Here is a 17,906-nt window from a genome sequence, read left to right on the forward strand (position 1 = left end):
GGCATTTTTTCACTTGTATATTTCTTGAATCAAGTAACTGTTTTGCAGGTAGTTAAATTTATTGTTCACTAATAAAAGATAAAATACACCTCGTGGCAGTGCATAGCTCTCTTCCAGGTGTGTGTCCTCATTCTAAGTAGCCTCTGACTTAGGTGAGAGACTTCCCACTTGCAGATACATAATGTGCATCTCCAGCAAAACTGCCCATAAGAATAACTTCATTATTCTGGGAAGCTCAATCTATAAAACATGTAAAATGTGGAAGTGTTCTGCCTATACAATTTCTGGTAAGTACAACATGACTGAGTGATAAAACCTGAGTCAGCTTCAGTTAGAGCATACCTTACTGATAAGTTTATTGTGCCATGAAGGCAAAAGGAAATATAGTGGGCAAAGAGGTCTTCTCTGAAGTAAGGAGGTATTTTAGGTCTACTGAGCTCTGCCTTGATCAATGGAAAATGATCTCTGAAAGCATCAAGTGGCAGAGTGCAAAGGTTAGTTACAGAAATCCCAAGTTATAGCAGAATGATGAGAAGGAAAAACTCACCAGTACCACTGGACAGATTGTGGTGGGTGGCAAAATATGGTCCTTCAAAGGTCCGCAGTCACATTCAGGTTTCAGATGAGAAGCACATTTATTATGCAGCTAGGAAAGGAGAAAGAGGAAACTGTCATTTTGCATAACAACAGCAAACATGAAGCAGATCCTACTTCACCTGAGATGCAGCAAATACGTTTAAAGAATTACAAGAACAAACAAACAGGATCATAAAGGGACTCCTATGACATCTGTTCTTATACAGTCTGCCTTAAATAAACTGTGCAGCAACTTCCGTGACCCAGCCTATATATTTTCTAATTCTCAGAAATGTTTATGTTAGAAATGCCCTTTAGGTTTTTCCCCTGAAAAGCCTGATTTCTTTGACAAACACACATTATCATCCATTACAATCCTTCCTACGCTTATCTGTTAGCATAATCTTGAAACCACTGTGCACTGTGGCTGCTTTTTTTTTTTGACCCTCCTGTTTTCTCAAAGTCATTCCAAAGTGCACAGCTCAGTATGGGGCATAATTGATCCCATCATTAGTTTTAACTTTCTAATTCAATATGTAAATGTAACCAGAGATTCATCTCAGTAGGAGCAGGATATAAATATAAGAAGATGATTATGATTATCAAAATTTATCTTTATATTGTATTTATCAGCTCTACATTAAGTAAGTGTATAATCATAAGTGTAATTTACTTTTCAACATGGATGAATTTAAACCGATATTTTTATCAAACCTGGCCGCAAGTTGAAATTAAGGTATTATAATATGGTATATTAAATAAGTGATTTTTTTTTAATTGAGGTGATAATTCTGATTGGAGCCATATAGAATTGTTAAGGTAATAGTTGTCAATGTAATATGAAACAGTCATGCTTTTAAAAAAATGACAGATGTTAATAAAATAACATGTTTTGTTCAGAAACAAAAAGGAGCTGACTTAAGTTCTGAACCAAAACCCACCCCATTTAAATCTTGGTTACATTAATTTCCAACACAAGCCTACCTTTGTAACAGTTCATTACCAACCAAGCACAAGAGTCTAATGAGAGTAGATGGGCCACTGGCGATAATAGCTCACCTGAGTAGTTCACTACTAGAGGGGTATTTCTGTTGTCCTTGGATCTAAAACATCTATCATGGTAACGCCCTGCCTTGGAATTAAGGCTACTTGTACTGTAATTAACTCACACTAGGCCACATTACATGAACTAAAAATACCTTTACACATTCATCCATAATTAGCAGTTTTGCTTCTCAGTGACATGTAAACTCCTTATTAAAAAAGTAGTTTCATCTTACCAGGCATTGCTTTGTCAAGAGGCAAGGGGTACTCAAGATAAAGAAGCACTTGAAGCCATATGCAAAATACAACTAAATTGACAGGCAATCATCTGGCAAATGGAAATGCATAGTTTCCACAAAATAAAATTAGCGACTGGTTTAAATATATTATTGATATATTAGACTTCATCAATCTTCTCAGAATAAATCATGACCCTGAAATTTGGGATTCAGACCAAACAGATTACCAAGTGTTACAGGTTAAATTGGGACTTTCCCCAATTAATGTCCTGAATTCTAGTACCTGTACAATATGAACTCATTGAGAAATAAAATCTTTGTAGGCATATTCAAGTTCAGTTCAAGTTGTACTGAAATAGCTTGGAGTTTAATCCAATGACTGGCTTTCTTATGAGATGAGAGACATCTGGATATAAAGAGACAGACCTGGAGGGAAGAGGTCATGTGACAACAGAAGCAGGGATTTGGTGATGGAGCCAAAGGCTAAGGGCCACCAATGATTGGGGGCCACTCTCAGAATCAGGAAAAGGTGAGGGTGGGTTCTTCACTACAGCCTTCAGAGGGGGCATGGCCCGCTAACATCTTGATCTTGGGTTTCTAGCCTCTAGAACTATGAAAGGATAACTTTCTGCTCTCATTTTGTGGTGTTTCGTTATGGTAGCCCTTGGAATGGAATGTACCAATTGCTATGAAAACGGAACCAGAAATCAAAGACAAGCTGCGTGTCTCGAAGGCTCTTTTGTACCGTGGTGTCACAGAGAAAAAGCTTCTGCTTTTCGATCCTGCACTACCTATTTAAAACTGACAATGCAAGACTCTAAGATAAAATTTCTGTGTGCATAGAGTGAGAGAAAGCTAAATTTTCACACTTGCTTGCAGTGACTGAAGTTTTACATGCAACTCTGAAGGATAACAACAGGGAACTGAGATCTTGCCAGCACTGACCACCTACACAAGCTGAGCCTCCATCCCATGGATTTCTAACAATCTGCAACTGATATGGGCAGGGATGACTAACCTCTCTACATAGTTATTTGAGGGTTGCCAGATGTAATTAAAAAAACAACAAAAATAAAATGAATTTAATGACAGCTTTTTGGTATTTAAGCTAGTTTTCCAGCAAAACAAAAAAAGGAACTGAGCACTCAGAAAGAATTGCAAAGCTGATAAGCCAAACAGAATATACGGAGTACCTCTTCACATTGAGGTTTGAGGGTTTCACAGCACAGGTACTGGAACGGGTCCTTTGAAACACTGCTCCCTGCCTGTGTGCTGCGTGCTAAGTCACTTCAGTCATGTCCAACTCTTTGCAACCCCATGGACTGCAAAGAGGCTCTTTGCACCAGGCTCTTCTGTCCATGGGGATTCTGTCCAGGCAAGAATACTGCAGTGGGTTGCCATGCCCTCCTCCATGGGATCTTCCCAATCCAGAGATCAAACCCACATCTCTTGTGTCTCCTGCATTGGCAAGTGGGTTCTTTACCACTACCATCACCTGGGATGCTCTGTCTTCCCTGCAGAGTTAAATAAAATCAACATGGCACTGCCCAGTTTGATTGCCATGTGGTCCAGGTGGCTATGGGGCAGAGTCTTGCAGGAACATAAGCATATGGCAGGATCTACAAAGATGTCAGTAACCATATCATCATCAGTGAAACAGGAAGACACAGTGCAAGAAAATTCTCCTCCTCAAGAAGGCTGTATTAACTAATAACGTGCAAGGTACCTTACACTTCTCTTAAGACGGAATCTGGCAGCTGCTAAATATGTGTGGGTGTCCATCAACATCATGACATTATTTGTAGCTGGAAGTATCAAAGCTGAGGACACCACATTGGAAAATACTGATTTTTCCACAATGTGTATAGCAGGTCTACTGCACTGACCATATTGTTCATAAACATACTTGAACACAAACTATAAAATATGAAGGACAATGAAAAAACGCTTATGGTTCTCAAGACTATCAAGATTAAAAGTGTACATCATTTTTGCTGTGAAATTAAAACTTTGCAACGAATGTCTATTAAAAAATAGAAAATATCAACAAAATAGAAACCATATAATGGAATTTAAAAGCCACTAGTGCCTAAAAGTATCTTAGGTTACTGGTCATATTTTGTTTCTCCGTCAGGTGTTAGCTACACATAGTGTTCATGTGCAAAATTCACTGAGCTCTCTCCCTGGTATATTTATAATTTTCTGTATGTATGACATGTTTTGGAGAAGGAAATGGCAACCCACTCCAGTATTGCTGGCTAGAGAATCCTGTGGGCAGAGGAGCCTGGTGGGCTGCTGTCCATGGGGTCGCACAGAGTCAGACACGACTGAGGTGACTTAGCATGCATGATGTTTTAAATAAAAATGTAAAAAGGAATAAAGTGAGTATAATCAGTAATAATAACAAGTTGTTTAAACTCATCACCATGCCATTTTACAGGAAAAAAAAAGGCAAAGCTGAGTCCTTCTCAGTGACAGTAGATACAATTATCTTAAAGATAACCCAGATTGTAAATCAGCAAAACAGAGAAAAAGCCTCATTAAGAAGAGCAATAAAATAGAACATTGATGAGTCCTGCCTCTTAAATGGATTGGCCAATAGAGCCCCAGAGTAAAGAAATTGTTACCTTTTAAACAGTGTTTTTATTTTTGTTCACAGTTACCTTTGCATTTTTAGAGTAAGGCATAGAAATCATCAGGTCATATTTTATTATATGTACAGAAACTTCCATTTCTGTGTAAGGGAATTGGTGTTATAGCTAGAAAATTCATAAAATATAAACCAGCTATTTCTGGAAGTGAATTAAACACTTGGAAATAATTTCAGAGTTTACAACATTTCTAATAGCACTTAATTTAGAGCCAGATCTATGTTTATTGAAAAAAGCTGTCTCAATTTAGGAAGAAAAAGAAAATGTGTGAATAAGTTTGTGTGTATATGTATATGCGTTTATGGGATGGAGTTGAGAAAAGAGTGAAGATGTTACATTGAGAAGAAAACAGAATCTAAAAAGTTGAAAGGAAGGAAAACAGAAAATAAATTTCTATAAGAATTTGGAAGAAAAAAGAAATAGTTTTCTGCAGAAAAATAAAGTGACCAGATTAGAGAAATATTTGTTGATTTGTATGTATTTTTATCTCTGACATTTTTCCATTTCAGGTGCTGCGTTAATGCTGGCATTTGCTAAGGCCTGAGTCTTTCTATTGTAAAGGCATTGGAAACCTTTAAATATTGTTAGGAGTTGACTATTTTAAAAGAAATAGTAGTCCTACATGATACCAAAAGTCAATAATCTATAGCCACAATATAGGCTTGCTTTTGCCAAGCTCAAATGAAAAGTATCATCCACCGATACTGTGAGTCCTGCCTGACCATGGACATTTAACCACAACCAGGAGCAAATGACAGCCTGTTTTAATAGAATGTCAAGAGAATGCTTTCGTGGTAGAAATCAACAGGTATAAAGAGTGAGATCTTTTTTTAAAAAAAAAATTTTATTTTTAATTGAAGAATGATTACAATATTGTGATGGTTTCTGCCATATATCAACAAGAGTCAGTTATAGCTATACATATGCCCCCTCCCTCCTAACCTCCCTTCTGTCTCCCTCCCCACCCCACCCATCTATGTTGTCACAGAGCACCAGCTTTGGGTTCCCCGTGTCACACAGAAAATTCCCACTGGCTATCTATTTTACATATGGTAATGTATACATTTCAATGCTGCTCTCTCAAACCATCCCACCTTCTCCCACCCCTACTGTGTCCAAAAGTCTGTTCTCTATGTCTGCCTCGCCACCGTTGCCCTGTAGATAGGGTCATCAGTCCCATCTTTCTAGATTCCATATATATGCGTTAATAAATGATATTTCTCTTTTTCTGTCTGATTTACTTCACCCTGTTTAATAGGCCCTAGGTCTGTCCACCTCATTACAACCAACTCGAATGCATTCCTTTTTATAGCTGAGTAATATTCCATTGTGTATATGTACCATAACTTCTTTATCCATTCATCTGTCGATTCACATCTAGATTGTGTCCATGTCTTAGCTCTTCTGGTTTCCTCAGGGTATACGCCTAGTAGCAGGATTGCTGGTATGGCATATGGCATATGGTATATGATATATGGCATATGGCATATGGTATATGGCATATGGTATATGGTATATGGTATATGGTAGTTTTATTCATAGATTTTGGGGGAATTTCCATACTGTTCTCCATAGTGGCTGTATCAATTTGCATTCCCATCAACAGTACAAGAAGGCTCCCTTTTCTCCACACCCTTTACAGGATTTATTGTTTGTAGATTTTTGATGATGGTCATTCTGACCCATGTGAGGGGATACCTCTCTGTAGCTTGGATTTGCATCTCTCTAATAATAGTAATTAAACAGTGATATCTTAAGGATCAAAGAATGTCAGTAAGAGGAGGAAGAAAGAAGCAGTAAGGACATTCAGCCCAGCTGATCAAATTACAAAGCACTGGGAAATGGTTGCCTAAAAATCAGAAGGCAGTTTATATTCTTTCTTAGGATTTTCCTATCTTTATTTTTAAGTGGTGAGACTTACAAAAGGAGATAAAACTCAGTTCTAAGAGTCTAACTTTCTATCTATATGATGGCAAAATTGTGTAACATCAAGAATGCACAGGTTCTGAATAAAAAGGAGTGTTTTCTCTGGTGTCTCAGACTGTAAAAAAATCTGCCTGTAGTGTGTAAGACCCGGGTTTGATCCTTGGGTTGGGAAGATCCCCTGGAGAAGAAAATAGCTATCTACTCCAGTCTTCATCCCTGGATAATTCCATGGATAGAAGGGCCTCGTGGTCTACAGTCCCTGGGGTTGCAAAGAGTCGGATGCTACTCAGCGACTAACACTTTTTTTATCTTTAAGTATTTGTTTACACGTACTTGTATATCTGATGTATATTTGAGGATTACAGGATTTAAAAAAAAACAATTAAAGTCATACATTTAAAATTCACTATTTAGCAGTAAGAATAGGATACCTGTCATGAAAGTGATTTTGTTGAGGATATCCTCTATATTCAGCACTGAATCAAGATTTAGGGTGATGAGGGTGATCCAAAGGTGTATATTGGATCTGGAGCTGGATAAGACTGTGATCGAGCAGTGTAGACAATGTTAGCATGCAGACATGACCGTTCTAGACAGCATTTCGGTCTTCTTTTGGTGTGGAATAAAAGTTTAGAAGGTATTCAGAAAAAGGAAACATATTGTGTCAAGGAGAATCTCAAGGGAAATATGGAACTTAACTTGGTTCTTGAAGTGTAGTTAGAATTTGAGGTGGGTGCATTCAGGACAATCACAGAGTGAGCAAGGGTCTTCCCTGGTGGTCCAGTGGTTAAAACCCACCAATGCAGGGGACACGGGTTCAATCCCTGGTTCAGGAAGATCCCACATGCCACAGGGCAACTAAGCCCATGTGCCATAACTACTTAGGTCCACTCATCCTAGAGCCTGTGCTCTGCAACAAGAAAAGCCACGGCAGTGAGAAGCCCGAACACGGCAACTAGAGAGTAGCCTTCACTTGCTGCAACTAGAGAAAGCCCACTTGTGGCAATCAAGACCCAAAACACAGAAAATTAAATAAATAAAAATTTTAACAATACTAAAAAATAAAATAAAGCAAAGTGAGTTAAATAACATGGGTGAAGCATGGCTTTCCCTGGGAACTCTCCATAGACATGCTCAACTTAAAGCAGGGCCTGGGCATGAAGGGGAATGTTACATACATCAGGTGCTTAGGCTTGGGCCTCATATTTGGGGAAATGAAAACCAGGTTGAGGTAGGAAGAGGTGAGGGCTGCATTTATTTTCACAGAACTATTATGGGTTGCCAAAGGTGGCATATGATAACAAAACAGTATTTTCAGAAGTTGATTCTGGAGGTGGTTTGCAGCCTGTGTTATAGGAAAAGTACCTTCTGTTAGGGAGGTAAGCCAAGATTTCTGACTCTAATCTAGTTAAGAGGTGCTAAGAGCTTGCACTTGGGCTGTGAATGGTGAAGACAAAAACCAAATCTGAGAGAGATATTTTAAGGAGGAAACTTAGAGGCTCAGTGATAGGTTGAATATATGAGATAGAGGTGAAAGACAAGGATAAGAGATTGACTTCCAGCTCTATTTCCAATCATTGCAAGCATGATGTTACTATGTTTCATAGAAGAGAGTTTGTGAATATAAATAAATCAGCTTAGTCTAGGCTTTGGTGAGATTCAGGACCACATGTTTCTGGATGCTTTTAGAACATGCAGGTGTTATTCTTAGACTGGGAAATTAGAGATCCTTCCAGAAGGGAGGGAGGTGGTTTGAGTAACATTCATGGAGTACCCTCTGTGAGCCAGAGGTTGGGTTTTGTGCCCCCATATGACAATTTACCTGGGCTTCCCAGCTGGTACTACTGGTAAAGAATCTGCCTGCCAATGCAAGATAACGCAAGGCATGTGGGCTCAATCCCTGGATTGAGAAGACTCCCCTGGAAGAGGACATGGCAACACACTCTAGTATTTTTGCCTGAAGAATTCCATGGACAGAAGAGTGTGGTGGGCTATAGTCCATGGGGTCGCGAAGAGTCATACACGACTGAGCATGTACACACACACACATGCACACACATGACATTTTACCTAGCCTTCACTGTGAAAGTAATTGCCGATCACTAAGCACGACCACGGGCTTCCCAGATGGGGTTAGAAGTAAAGAACATGCCTGCCAATGTAGGAGACTTGAGAGACTCGGGTTTGATGCCTGGGTCTGGAATATCCCCTGGGGAAGGAAATGGCAACCCACTCCGGTATTGTTGCCGGAAGAATCCCATGGACAAAGGATCCTTGTGGGCTACCGTCCATGGGGTCGCAAAGAGTCAGGCACAACTGAATCGACTTAGCACACACGCAAGCATTATTATGTATGAGATTCTGCACTAAACATACTTACACAGATTTTTAAAAATTCGCTTAATTTTTAGAAAAATCTTACAAGATAGGTATCATGATATCCATTTTGACAATTAGGAAACTGGCCAAACCTTGTATATACTTTGCCCAAGATTATACAACTACTGCCCTAGTTGTTGAACAGAGACACTTTTAGAAATATGGTCAGTCTAACTTACGACTAAATTAAGACTCAAGCAATTGCCAAAAGTCCCATGTTTAAAGGAAGTGATAGCATTTGTAAAACCACTGAAATGAAACCAGGTTTCATTCTCTTTGTTTCTCTCTACAATCTATTCCATACAGACTCCATTCAGATAGGCCTTCCTAATACTCAGCTTTGACGGTACATATCCCATCCCTTTCACACCTTCTGCTAGCTCTTTACTACATTTATAGCACTTTCTGAGAAGCATAAAGACATAAGAAAGTAGATTCAGTTTGTTTAAAGGCAATCAGGGGACTTCCCTGGTGGTCCAGTGGCCAAGACTCTATGTTCTCAATGCAGGAAGCCCCTGGTCCAACCCCTGGTCAAAGAACTAGATCACACGTGCTGCAACTGAAGAACCCATGTGTCACAACTAAGAGCCAGTGCAGTGAAATACATAAATAATTTTTTTTTTAAATAAAGGCAATCAGGAGTGTGTCAGTCAAGACCAGATCAACTTTAGGCTGAAATCTTCGTACAATAGTTCAAAAACAAAGTATAGCTCATACTAAATATAGAAATGGTCTGAGGTAGATATCTTCTATTTAACCTAGGCAGAAAATCAATAAACTAATAAATATATTCTTATAGTTGCTTAACATTAAAAATCCAAAAGAGTACAGAGGCTGAAGCTACTTATAAGAAGGTGTTATATATATATATTTGTGTTTTTTTCTTTCTTCTGGAAACATGAGAACTTTTAAAAAATTTTTTTGAGTTTTGTTTCATGAACCAAACACTCACAGAAACCCTGGAGATCATGGTTTATAGCAAATAAAGCTGAAGTTAGCCAGAAGCCTCCAGTCTTGGGAGAGTTCAGTAAGCTAAGAAGCACCCTGAGAGGCCCCATTTCTCTCTGACTCTGCATTAAGCCTTTCAGGGCTCCCTGTTAGCCCTTCCTCTGAGTAGAAGGTGGGATTTGAAGACATTTATAGCTTATATTATACTTTGTTGTAGTGACAAAAGAATCACTTCCAGGTACACCTTGACCTTAAGAGTAAGATGTTAGGGGCATGTTGTCTGAACTGAATTGGACCTGAAATCCTCAGATTATAAAAGCAGAGTTTATTCAGACACAGCATCTTCTTTCCTGTAAAAGGAAAGGCCTAATTTCTTCTAAGACTAGGACCACGATCAAGACAAAAAATAAGTGTATAACTGGAGATTGACAGGGCTAGAAATGTAAATTTTCAGTGTCAGAACCACTGAAACAAAAGAAAGAAAACAAGAAAAGCAAAATGGAATATTAAACAAGAAAAAAACATTTCAAGATGCCTTGATTATCAATAAGACACTATTAGCAATGGTAACTCTGAGGAGAGTAATTCCCATAGAATGAAAAAGGCAGAAGATATTAAATCGGGGAAAGAGAAGAGGAGCCAAATAAAGAAACTTAAAATCTCTAAAAGCTTTTGTATCAGGAAAGGAGGCAGTGTGTAATTTTATACTGCTCAAATTTTAAATACATAATTAAAAAAAAAATACTGCAATGTTCACCGCAGCACTATTTACAACAGCCAGGACATGGAAGCAACCTAAATGTCTATCAACAGGGGAATGTGTAAAGAAGATGTGGTCCATGCATACAATGGAATAAAAAGGAATGAAACTGTGCCATTTGCCAAGACGTGGATGGACCTGGAGACTGTCATACAGACTAAAATAAGTCAGAAAGAGAGAGCCAAATGTCATATATTAACATGAATACATGGAACCTAGAAAGTGGTACAGATGGACTTATTTGCAAAGTAGAAATAGAGACAGACATAGAGAATAAATGTATGGATACCAGAAAGGGAAGGGTAGGTGGGATGGATCAGGAGATAGGAATTGACATATATAAACTATTATGCATAAAATAGGCAACTCATGATAACCAACTGCATAGAACAGGGGACTCTACTCAGCGCTGTGCTGACCTAAATGAAAAAGAAATCCAAAAAAGAGGGACTATACGCATACATGGAGCTGATTCACTTTGCTGTACAGCAGAAACTACTAACACAACATTGTAATGCAACTATACTCCAATAAAAAAAAGAAATTAAAAATGGGAAAGAAAATAACACATTTGAAATGTATGAAGGATGGAAAGTAACTTGAAATAAAAAGGAGAAACAAATTCTGATACTCTCCAACTTCAGTTGACGGTAAAATAAAGATATAACTAACAAAAGATGTACTCCATGGGGAAAATAAGAGGAATAGAGTTATTTAAGATCTGAAACAAAATTTTTTATAGATGCTTAGAAAAGAAAACTAATATTTTAATGAGCACAAGGTTTTTAAGAAATAAAATAGTTATGGTCTTCTTAAAACTGAGAAATAAACATGTTTAAGTAATTTACATGTATAGTTTAAATCATTGTTAGACATTTTATTATAATACCCAATCACTTCAAAAAATAAAACTGTCTTTCATAATTGAGGAAATCTCAAATGTAAATATAATTTAACTGAGTAATAGCTGAAAATGATTGAAGAAAATGTATTCATTTAAAAAAAAGTACTTAATTGTACTTTTGAAATACAAGTCACAGCTTATTTTTCTCATTATCCTGTGTGTATGTGTGCGTTCATGTGTACTTAAGAAAACTTTTAAATGGTGTGTGTGTTGGGGAGGAGTGCTCAGGGACATTACACAGAAACTTATTTGCTTAACTGATACACTGCTCTCTACTGTTTAATTCCCGCAATGCAAGAACAATTTGTCCTATAAATAAGATAACTCATACACTAGGTGTAAAGAGAAAACAGTCAATCGGGGAAAAATTCAGCCCCATAAATGTTTTTGTACTACTTGGTAAAAAATGGTTATTCTTAAAAATGTGCATTTTAATTAATTTCCAGAAACACAACATGAAATACTAGAGGTACCACCTAACAAATGTGTTTATCCCAGAAGTTATGTGAAGCAGCTTTTTTAATTATGCAAGCCAGGGAGAGTGCAAAGATTTCCCAGGAAAGACCAAGCAACATCTTCTTCATTGTCAATACCATTAATGGTTAGCATTTATATCCATACCTGTATCCCTCAATTTATGGCTTAACTAAAGGAGCAAGGCAACAACACATTGTAAAGAAGGGTTAAGTGAGTTCTTAGAATCATCAAGAACTAAAATATGGACACGCCTGCATCTCTATTTAGCCCTGTGGTCATTAATGATTTGCTTAAATTTTCTTGGTCTGAGTACCTTCACTATAAAATTAAGTCTTTGGATCACATTATTCATGGCTCTACCCTTTTTAAGCCTAATAGATCCCATGATTAAAATAAATATAGAATATGTAGAATACAAAACTCTACCAAAATAGAGTTTCAGGGCAGAGGGCTAGCTGAGCTCTACCCAGTCAATATTCCAAGCTCACTGCCCACCCACAGCCACCGGCCTAGTTTGTTACCTTTCTGTAATTTCACAGAGCACAATTGGAAAGCATCATGACGATACTATCTCAAAGGTTAGCTCTAAAATTCTGGACCCTCTGAGGCCAAATTTGACTCTGACCTTTATCCCTTTGGGAGCCACACATGAGATGAGAGGCTCCTGTTATGCTATGCTAACTTGGACTTAGTCTAAAATTCAAGATGGCCTTCTAAGACTCATCAGAGAGCATGGGATACAGCGTCTTCGTCAAGAGTGAATGGCAGAGACATATTCTCCGATGTTACTCACTGTGATCTGACACCAAACGCAATGCAGTCCCGTCAAGCCCTGGTAACATTTGACCGTTTTGTGGCATTTATCACACTTGGTTGGGCAGTTGCCTTCAACCCAGTAATGATGCATCACCTAGAACAGAACGAGAGCACTGCAGTGAGAAGAAGCATCCAGAAACAACACACTCCAAACGCCAGCAGGGCCATCACTCACATCAGTGTTCTTCTTGGACTTCACGTAAGTCTTGATACACGAAGGAGGCGCTCTAGCCACGCAGCGTTCATGGACTGTGTACTTGCAAACTGAAAGAAAACATGTACGCAAATTTAGAGCTAATCCTGGCCCAGACTGCAATTTTATGGAGAAAGAATGATATTAACAGAACCTTGTTTCATAGCCTCTGCTCCCTAATCAATCCAATCAGCGACATCAAGAAAATGTCCAAGTCTACAGTTTTTACCATGGAATACAAAAGGCCAATTAGTACAGGAAATATTATGCATGTGAAAAACCAAGACTCTTCTATCATGGCATAGCAGGAAATGCTTAATTAAATCAGGCCTTACTCAAATTTTTCACAATAATTCCCAGATGACAAAAATATTAAAGACAAATTGATGACTGCCAAATGGCTTGGTGTCATTTGTTAGAAGGAAAAGATCTATATTTTACAGAGTATGGGCATGAGAGCAGCTGGCAGGCATGGGAGTAAAAGCCCATGAGTTTATACTGTTTTGTCTATTGATTTATCTAAATCTTAAATAGCTGGTTAGTCTATTTCCAGAGAATAGATTTCCTCATACATGCCAGGCCTTCAGTTAAACTTCATCCTTCATAGTCATCATGGCAATCTGTCTCCAAAAGGAAAAACCTTTGCTAGACAGCATATGGGGTGTGTGTGTGTGTGTGTGTGTGTGTGTGTGTGTGTGTGTGTATGTGTGCACGCGCATGTGTGTATATATGCATTTTGTGATATATGATTGCAAAAATTAATATATATATATACAAATGTGTATATATACACATATACAAAGATAGACATGTGTATGTATATATGTATTTTATGGTATGTAAATATATATATACATACATATATATACACCCACACAAAATTAATATGTATATGCAAATGTGTATGGGTTTCCCTGGTGGCTCAGATGGTAAAGAATCCATCTGCAACGCAGGAGACCTGGGTTCAATCCCTGGGTTGGGAAGATTCCCTGGAGGAGGGCATGGCAACGCACTCCGGTATTCTTGGCTGAAGAATCCTCATGGACAGAGGAGCCTGGCAGGCTATAGTCCATGGAGTTTCAAAGAGTCAGACACGACTGAGCGACTAAGCACAAATATGAATATATTCACAAATACAAAGATATATATGGGGGTGTGGGTGTGTAAAATGTGACATAAAGCCAACACATACACATTACTGGCATCTGTAAATCACTGCATGGCTTGATTTGGGGTATAACTCAGGGTCTTATAAAGATATTCTTTAATAAAATACTGGTTTCTAATTAAGAGTAACAAATGCATAAACACAGGGAATAAAAATTAAGTAAAAAAGCAACCAGGTAGCTCTCTCAATAAAACAAAAAGAAATTAACCACTGCATGGAATTAGAATGAATAAATACTAAGTTCATATAGTAAAACTCTTCCCCAATAGCCACATCTGTGAGTTCCTTTGGCAACAGTGAGGAAGAAAACAGTTCCTCTTCTCTTCCCTAGTGCAAATAATGTTGTATATTACGTTTGCTACACCTACCAGTTAAAATTTGTGAGTAAGACTCTCACACTTACATGACACTGCCCACATTATTACCATTTTTTTCATAAGGTCCCATAAACAGAAATACTCTGAAAAAAGTATTTTCCTTAAAAATAATAAAGCCTTGAAAACAAATTACTTCCTTTGTACATGGAGAATGTTCTGGGGTAACCAGCCTCTTAAATGTGGCCACCAGAAACAGCCCTCTGAAGTGGCATGAGGTAATTTCATGTTACTTTTTTAAAGTCCTTAAACACTTAAAAGTGGTCCTAAAATATGGTTTTTAATGTCAAATAACTGAAAGTCTCCTCCCAAATATGCTACCAAAGAAGCCATTAGCTAAAATTAATATCTAAAAATTATGTATTATATGGAAGCCAGGTAAGAAATTAGATTTATTATAAATGCACAAAAATGGGATGTATCCAATAAACCTGACCGGTTCAGTAAACATACACTGCAGAAAAGAGTGTGGCTGGACAACGTGCTGGACTAAGACAAAGTCGCCCTTAGTGAGGAGAACTCAGATTCCCCCTGTTTTAGCAGAAGTATCACAGAATGCAAAAGTTCCTCAGGCATACATGCTGTTGGTTTAAAAATTCTTAAGTGCCTTTTGTAAATTGATGCAAGCACTATCTGAAAATTCTAGTGGGCAGTATTCTGTAGAATAACATAAATATTGCAAAGATATGTGTGCTGAAATAAAAATAATGACCTCAATTCACGAACAGGCGAAACTTTGCATTCTAATACCCATTAACCATATATGAAGAACTCCATGATAGAATTAAAACTCATGTGTCTGAGGTACAAGATTAGTTTTTATTCCTTGTGATTTCTTAATCTGAGTGCAAACTGATCAAGTAATTATTTTTAAAAGACTGAAAGGAATACGCTCATTACAGGAAAACAATGTGAATAAAGCAGCTAACTTGGGAAAAAAAGGACAAATATGAATAAATGTAAGATATAAGTATGAGAGGCCAGTGGATATTTTCCTAATACTCGCAGAAGCAATGAGAATCATGAATAAACTAAATTACAGTGGAAAGAAAATGGCTTGTGAGTTGGAAAATGTCCTTCTTCCTTTCCCAAGGAGAGGGTTTTCCAAAATTGAAGGAAGTTAAAACTAGAATGGCCTAAACCTTCAGAAACATACTACAGGGAGACATAAATCATAGGTACAGGAAGGGTCAGGTTAATTTCTTGACTCTGTCTACAAACAGGACTGTGCCATGAAATCAACCTTTCCTCACCGGAGGTGATGATGTCTGGGCAAGGCAAGCATACTCACAGGAACAGCAGAGACCCTGCTTCCCTACGCCGATCAGCATGTTCAGGCAAAGATTGCAGTAGGCAGGTTTGTTAAAGTGCTTGAGTCGCCACACATGCTGTCCGTCATCCTTCACATTCTGCATGGGACGTAAGAGAAACAGATTTCACTTAATGAAATAAACAGTGGAATAAGAAAATGCCAATAAAATTCAGAGCTGGACGGCAGCGTTTGAAGACAATCTGTTATTTCATCCCTGACTTTCTCCAAGATCACCACAGAAGTCTAGAAAAACACATGTGCTCTAGTGGAATGAGATCCTGCTAACAAATCTCAGATGCCACAGCAACCCACACGTTCTCATCCAATGTCAACAGTTCAACAGGAGGTCCCGAACCAGCATCACAGTCGGCTCAACCGACCGTGCACTCCTGAGAACAGAGGCGTGTCTGCCTCACCTGGATATTTTACTTTTAGGACAATTCCATAAACAAATATGTGAATAAAGAAAGACAAAATATTCTTGAGTGGAAAATTCTGAGAGGTGAAAACCTAGACAGAATATATTAACACTTGAGCTTCCAGACCAAAGGATCAAACCTGGGTCTCTTGCACTGCAGGCAGATTCTTTACTGACTAAGCGACCAGGGTAGCTCCAAACCCTTGCTTAATAGTAGGAATGTACAAATTTCATGATGGTGATTAGGTCTTATAAGGAAGCAGAGGGGTAGGATGGGATGAAAACATAAGACTTAAAAGTAAGTTACTGATGGTATTCTAAGGCTTCAGTTGGGGGATTCCTTACATGTCATAATTTACATGCATATATTTTTGTATGTCTCCAATAGTTAAATTTAAAAAAATAAGTATTTGTAAGGCTCTAATTAATTTTTTTCTTTACTTCTGTTTTGCAAAACATGAATGTTTATAAGAAAAGAAAAAAAATATATGAATGAACTTAATTTCATGGAAAAATGGCAACAATCTCTATCATTCTTTGCCACAATAAAATCTTGAGTTTAATTAATCCAAAATCTTGGCAAAACTGTAATTATCACTTATTCTTCTGAAATACTATATAATATCATAATAGCTTACTCAATCAGATACTTAATTACATCTGCATTGTCCAACACTGAAGTAAAACAAAATAATAGGATGCTTACAGATCTCTTGAATTCCTTACAAGGAGGTCAAGATATTAAATGAAGTTATTATACATTTATTACTTTTTTCACCATCATTTTCTGTATTAACATGTACTCCTTGTACATCATTCACCAAATTGTATCCAACTCAGATTAATTTTAGACATCATTTATTGGTATTTTATAGAAACCATGGTAGGCCTCAGTTCTTCAGGTCAGTCAAGTTGCCATATTTCTTAGAACACACAGATCTAGTAATTTTTTGAGCACCTGTTATGTGCTGAGTCACTAATACAAATTCTGTGGGAGTGAGATAATATAAACATGTCCCGGTCATCTTGTTTCTCTAAATAATAAAATATTAATAGTAATGCTTCCTAACCACTTTTTCCTATTCCTAGTCAAGGCATAATCCACCAGATTTGAAGCATTCAATCAAATTCATAGAAACTAATTCTTACATTAGAACCAGAAATGTCAAATTTGCATCATAATATGAAACATTAATGAAAATGCTTCCTGGGAGATAGTTCTCCATGGGTCTCTTGATCATTTGCACATTTTGTAAGCAGAAGAACTGACGAAAATGCTTCCTGGGAGATAGTTCTCCATGAGTCTCTTGATCATTTGCACATTTTGTAAGCAGAAGAACTGTCCTCTTTCAACAACGTACAACCTTACATTGTAGAGACATTATCTCCCTCCAGAGCAGAGGGCAAGTTTACTTATAGTCTGATATGATGAAAATAATGCCTCTTACAGGCAAAGGTTAAGCAAGCTTGTTTATTGCATATGATAATAGCTTCCCCGGTGGCTCAGACCGTAAAGAATCTGCCTGCAACACGGGAGACCGGGGTTTGATCCCTGGGTGGGGAAGATCCTTTAGAAAATGAAATGGCTACTCACTCCAGTATTCTTGCCTGGAGAACCCCATGGTCAGAGGAATCTGGCAGGCTCCAGTCCACGGGGTTGCAGAGTCGAACATGACTGAGTGACTAACATTTTTGCCTTCACTTTAGTTACCCCAAGCCAG

General features: G+C 37.8%; 1 protein-coding gene across 1 annotated transcript in view; it reads right to left on the reverse strand.

Annotated features, from left to right (window-relative positions):
• Positions 1–17,906, reverse strand: part of DGKB (diacylglycerol kinase beta) — an 820,417-nt gene that overhangs the window by 564,364 nt on the left and 238,147 nt on the right. Inside the window, exons 10-13 of the mRNA XM_061165003.1 lie at positions 15,747–15,864; positions 12,896–12,984; positions 12,698–12,814; positions 548–646 (exon numbers count right to left, since the gene is read on the reverse strand). Coding sequence (XP_061020986.1) covers positions 548–646; positions 12,698–12,814; positions 12,896–12,984; positions 15,747–15,864 — 423 coding nt within the window. The remainder of the gene's footprint in view (positions 1–547; positions 647–12,697; positions 12,815–12,895; positions 12,985–15,746; positions 15,865–17,906) is intronic.

This window comes from Dama dama, chromosome 18 (assembly GCF_033118175.1).
Source record: "Dama dama isolate Ldn47 chromosome 18, ASM3311817v1, whole genome shotgun sequence".
NCBI lineage: Eukaryota > Metazoa > Chordata > Mammalia > Artiodactyla > Cervidae > Dama > Dama dama.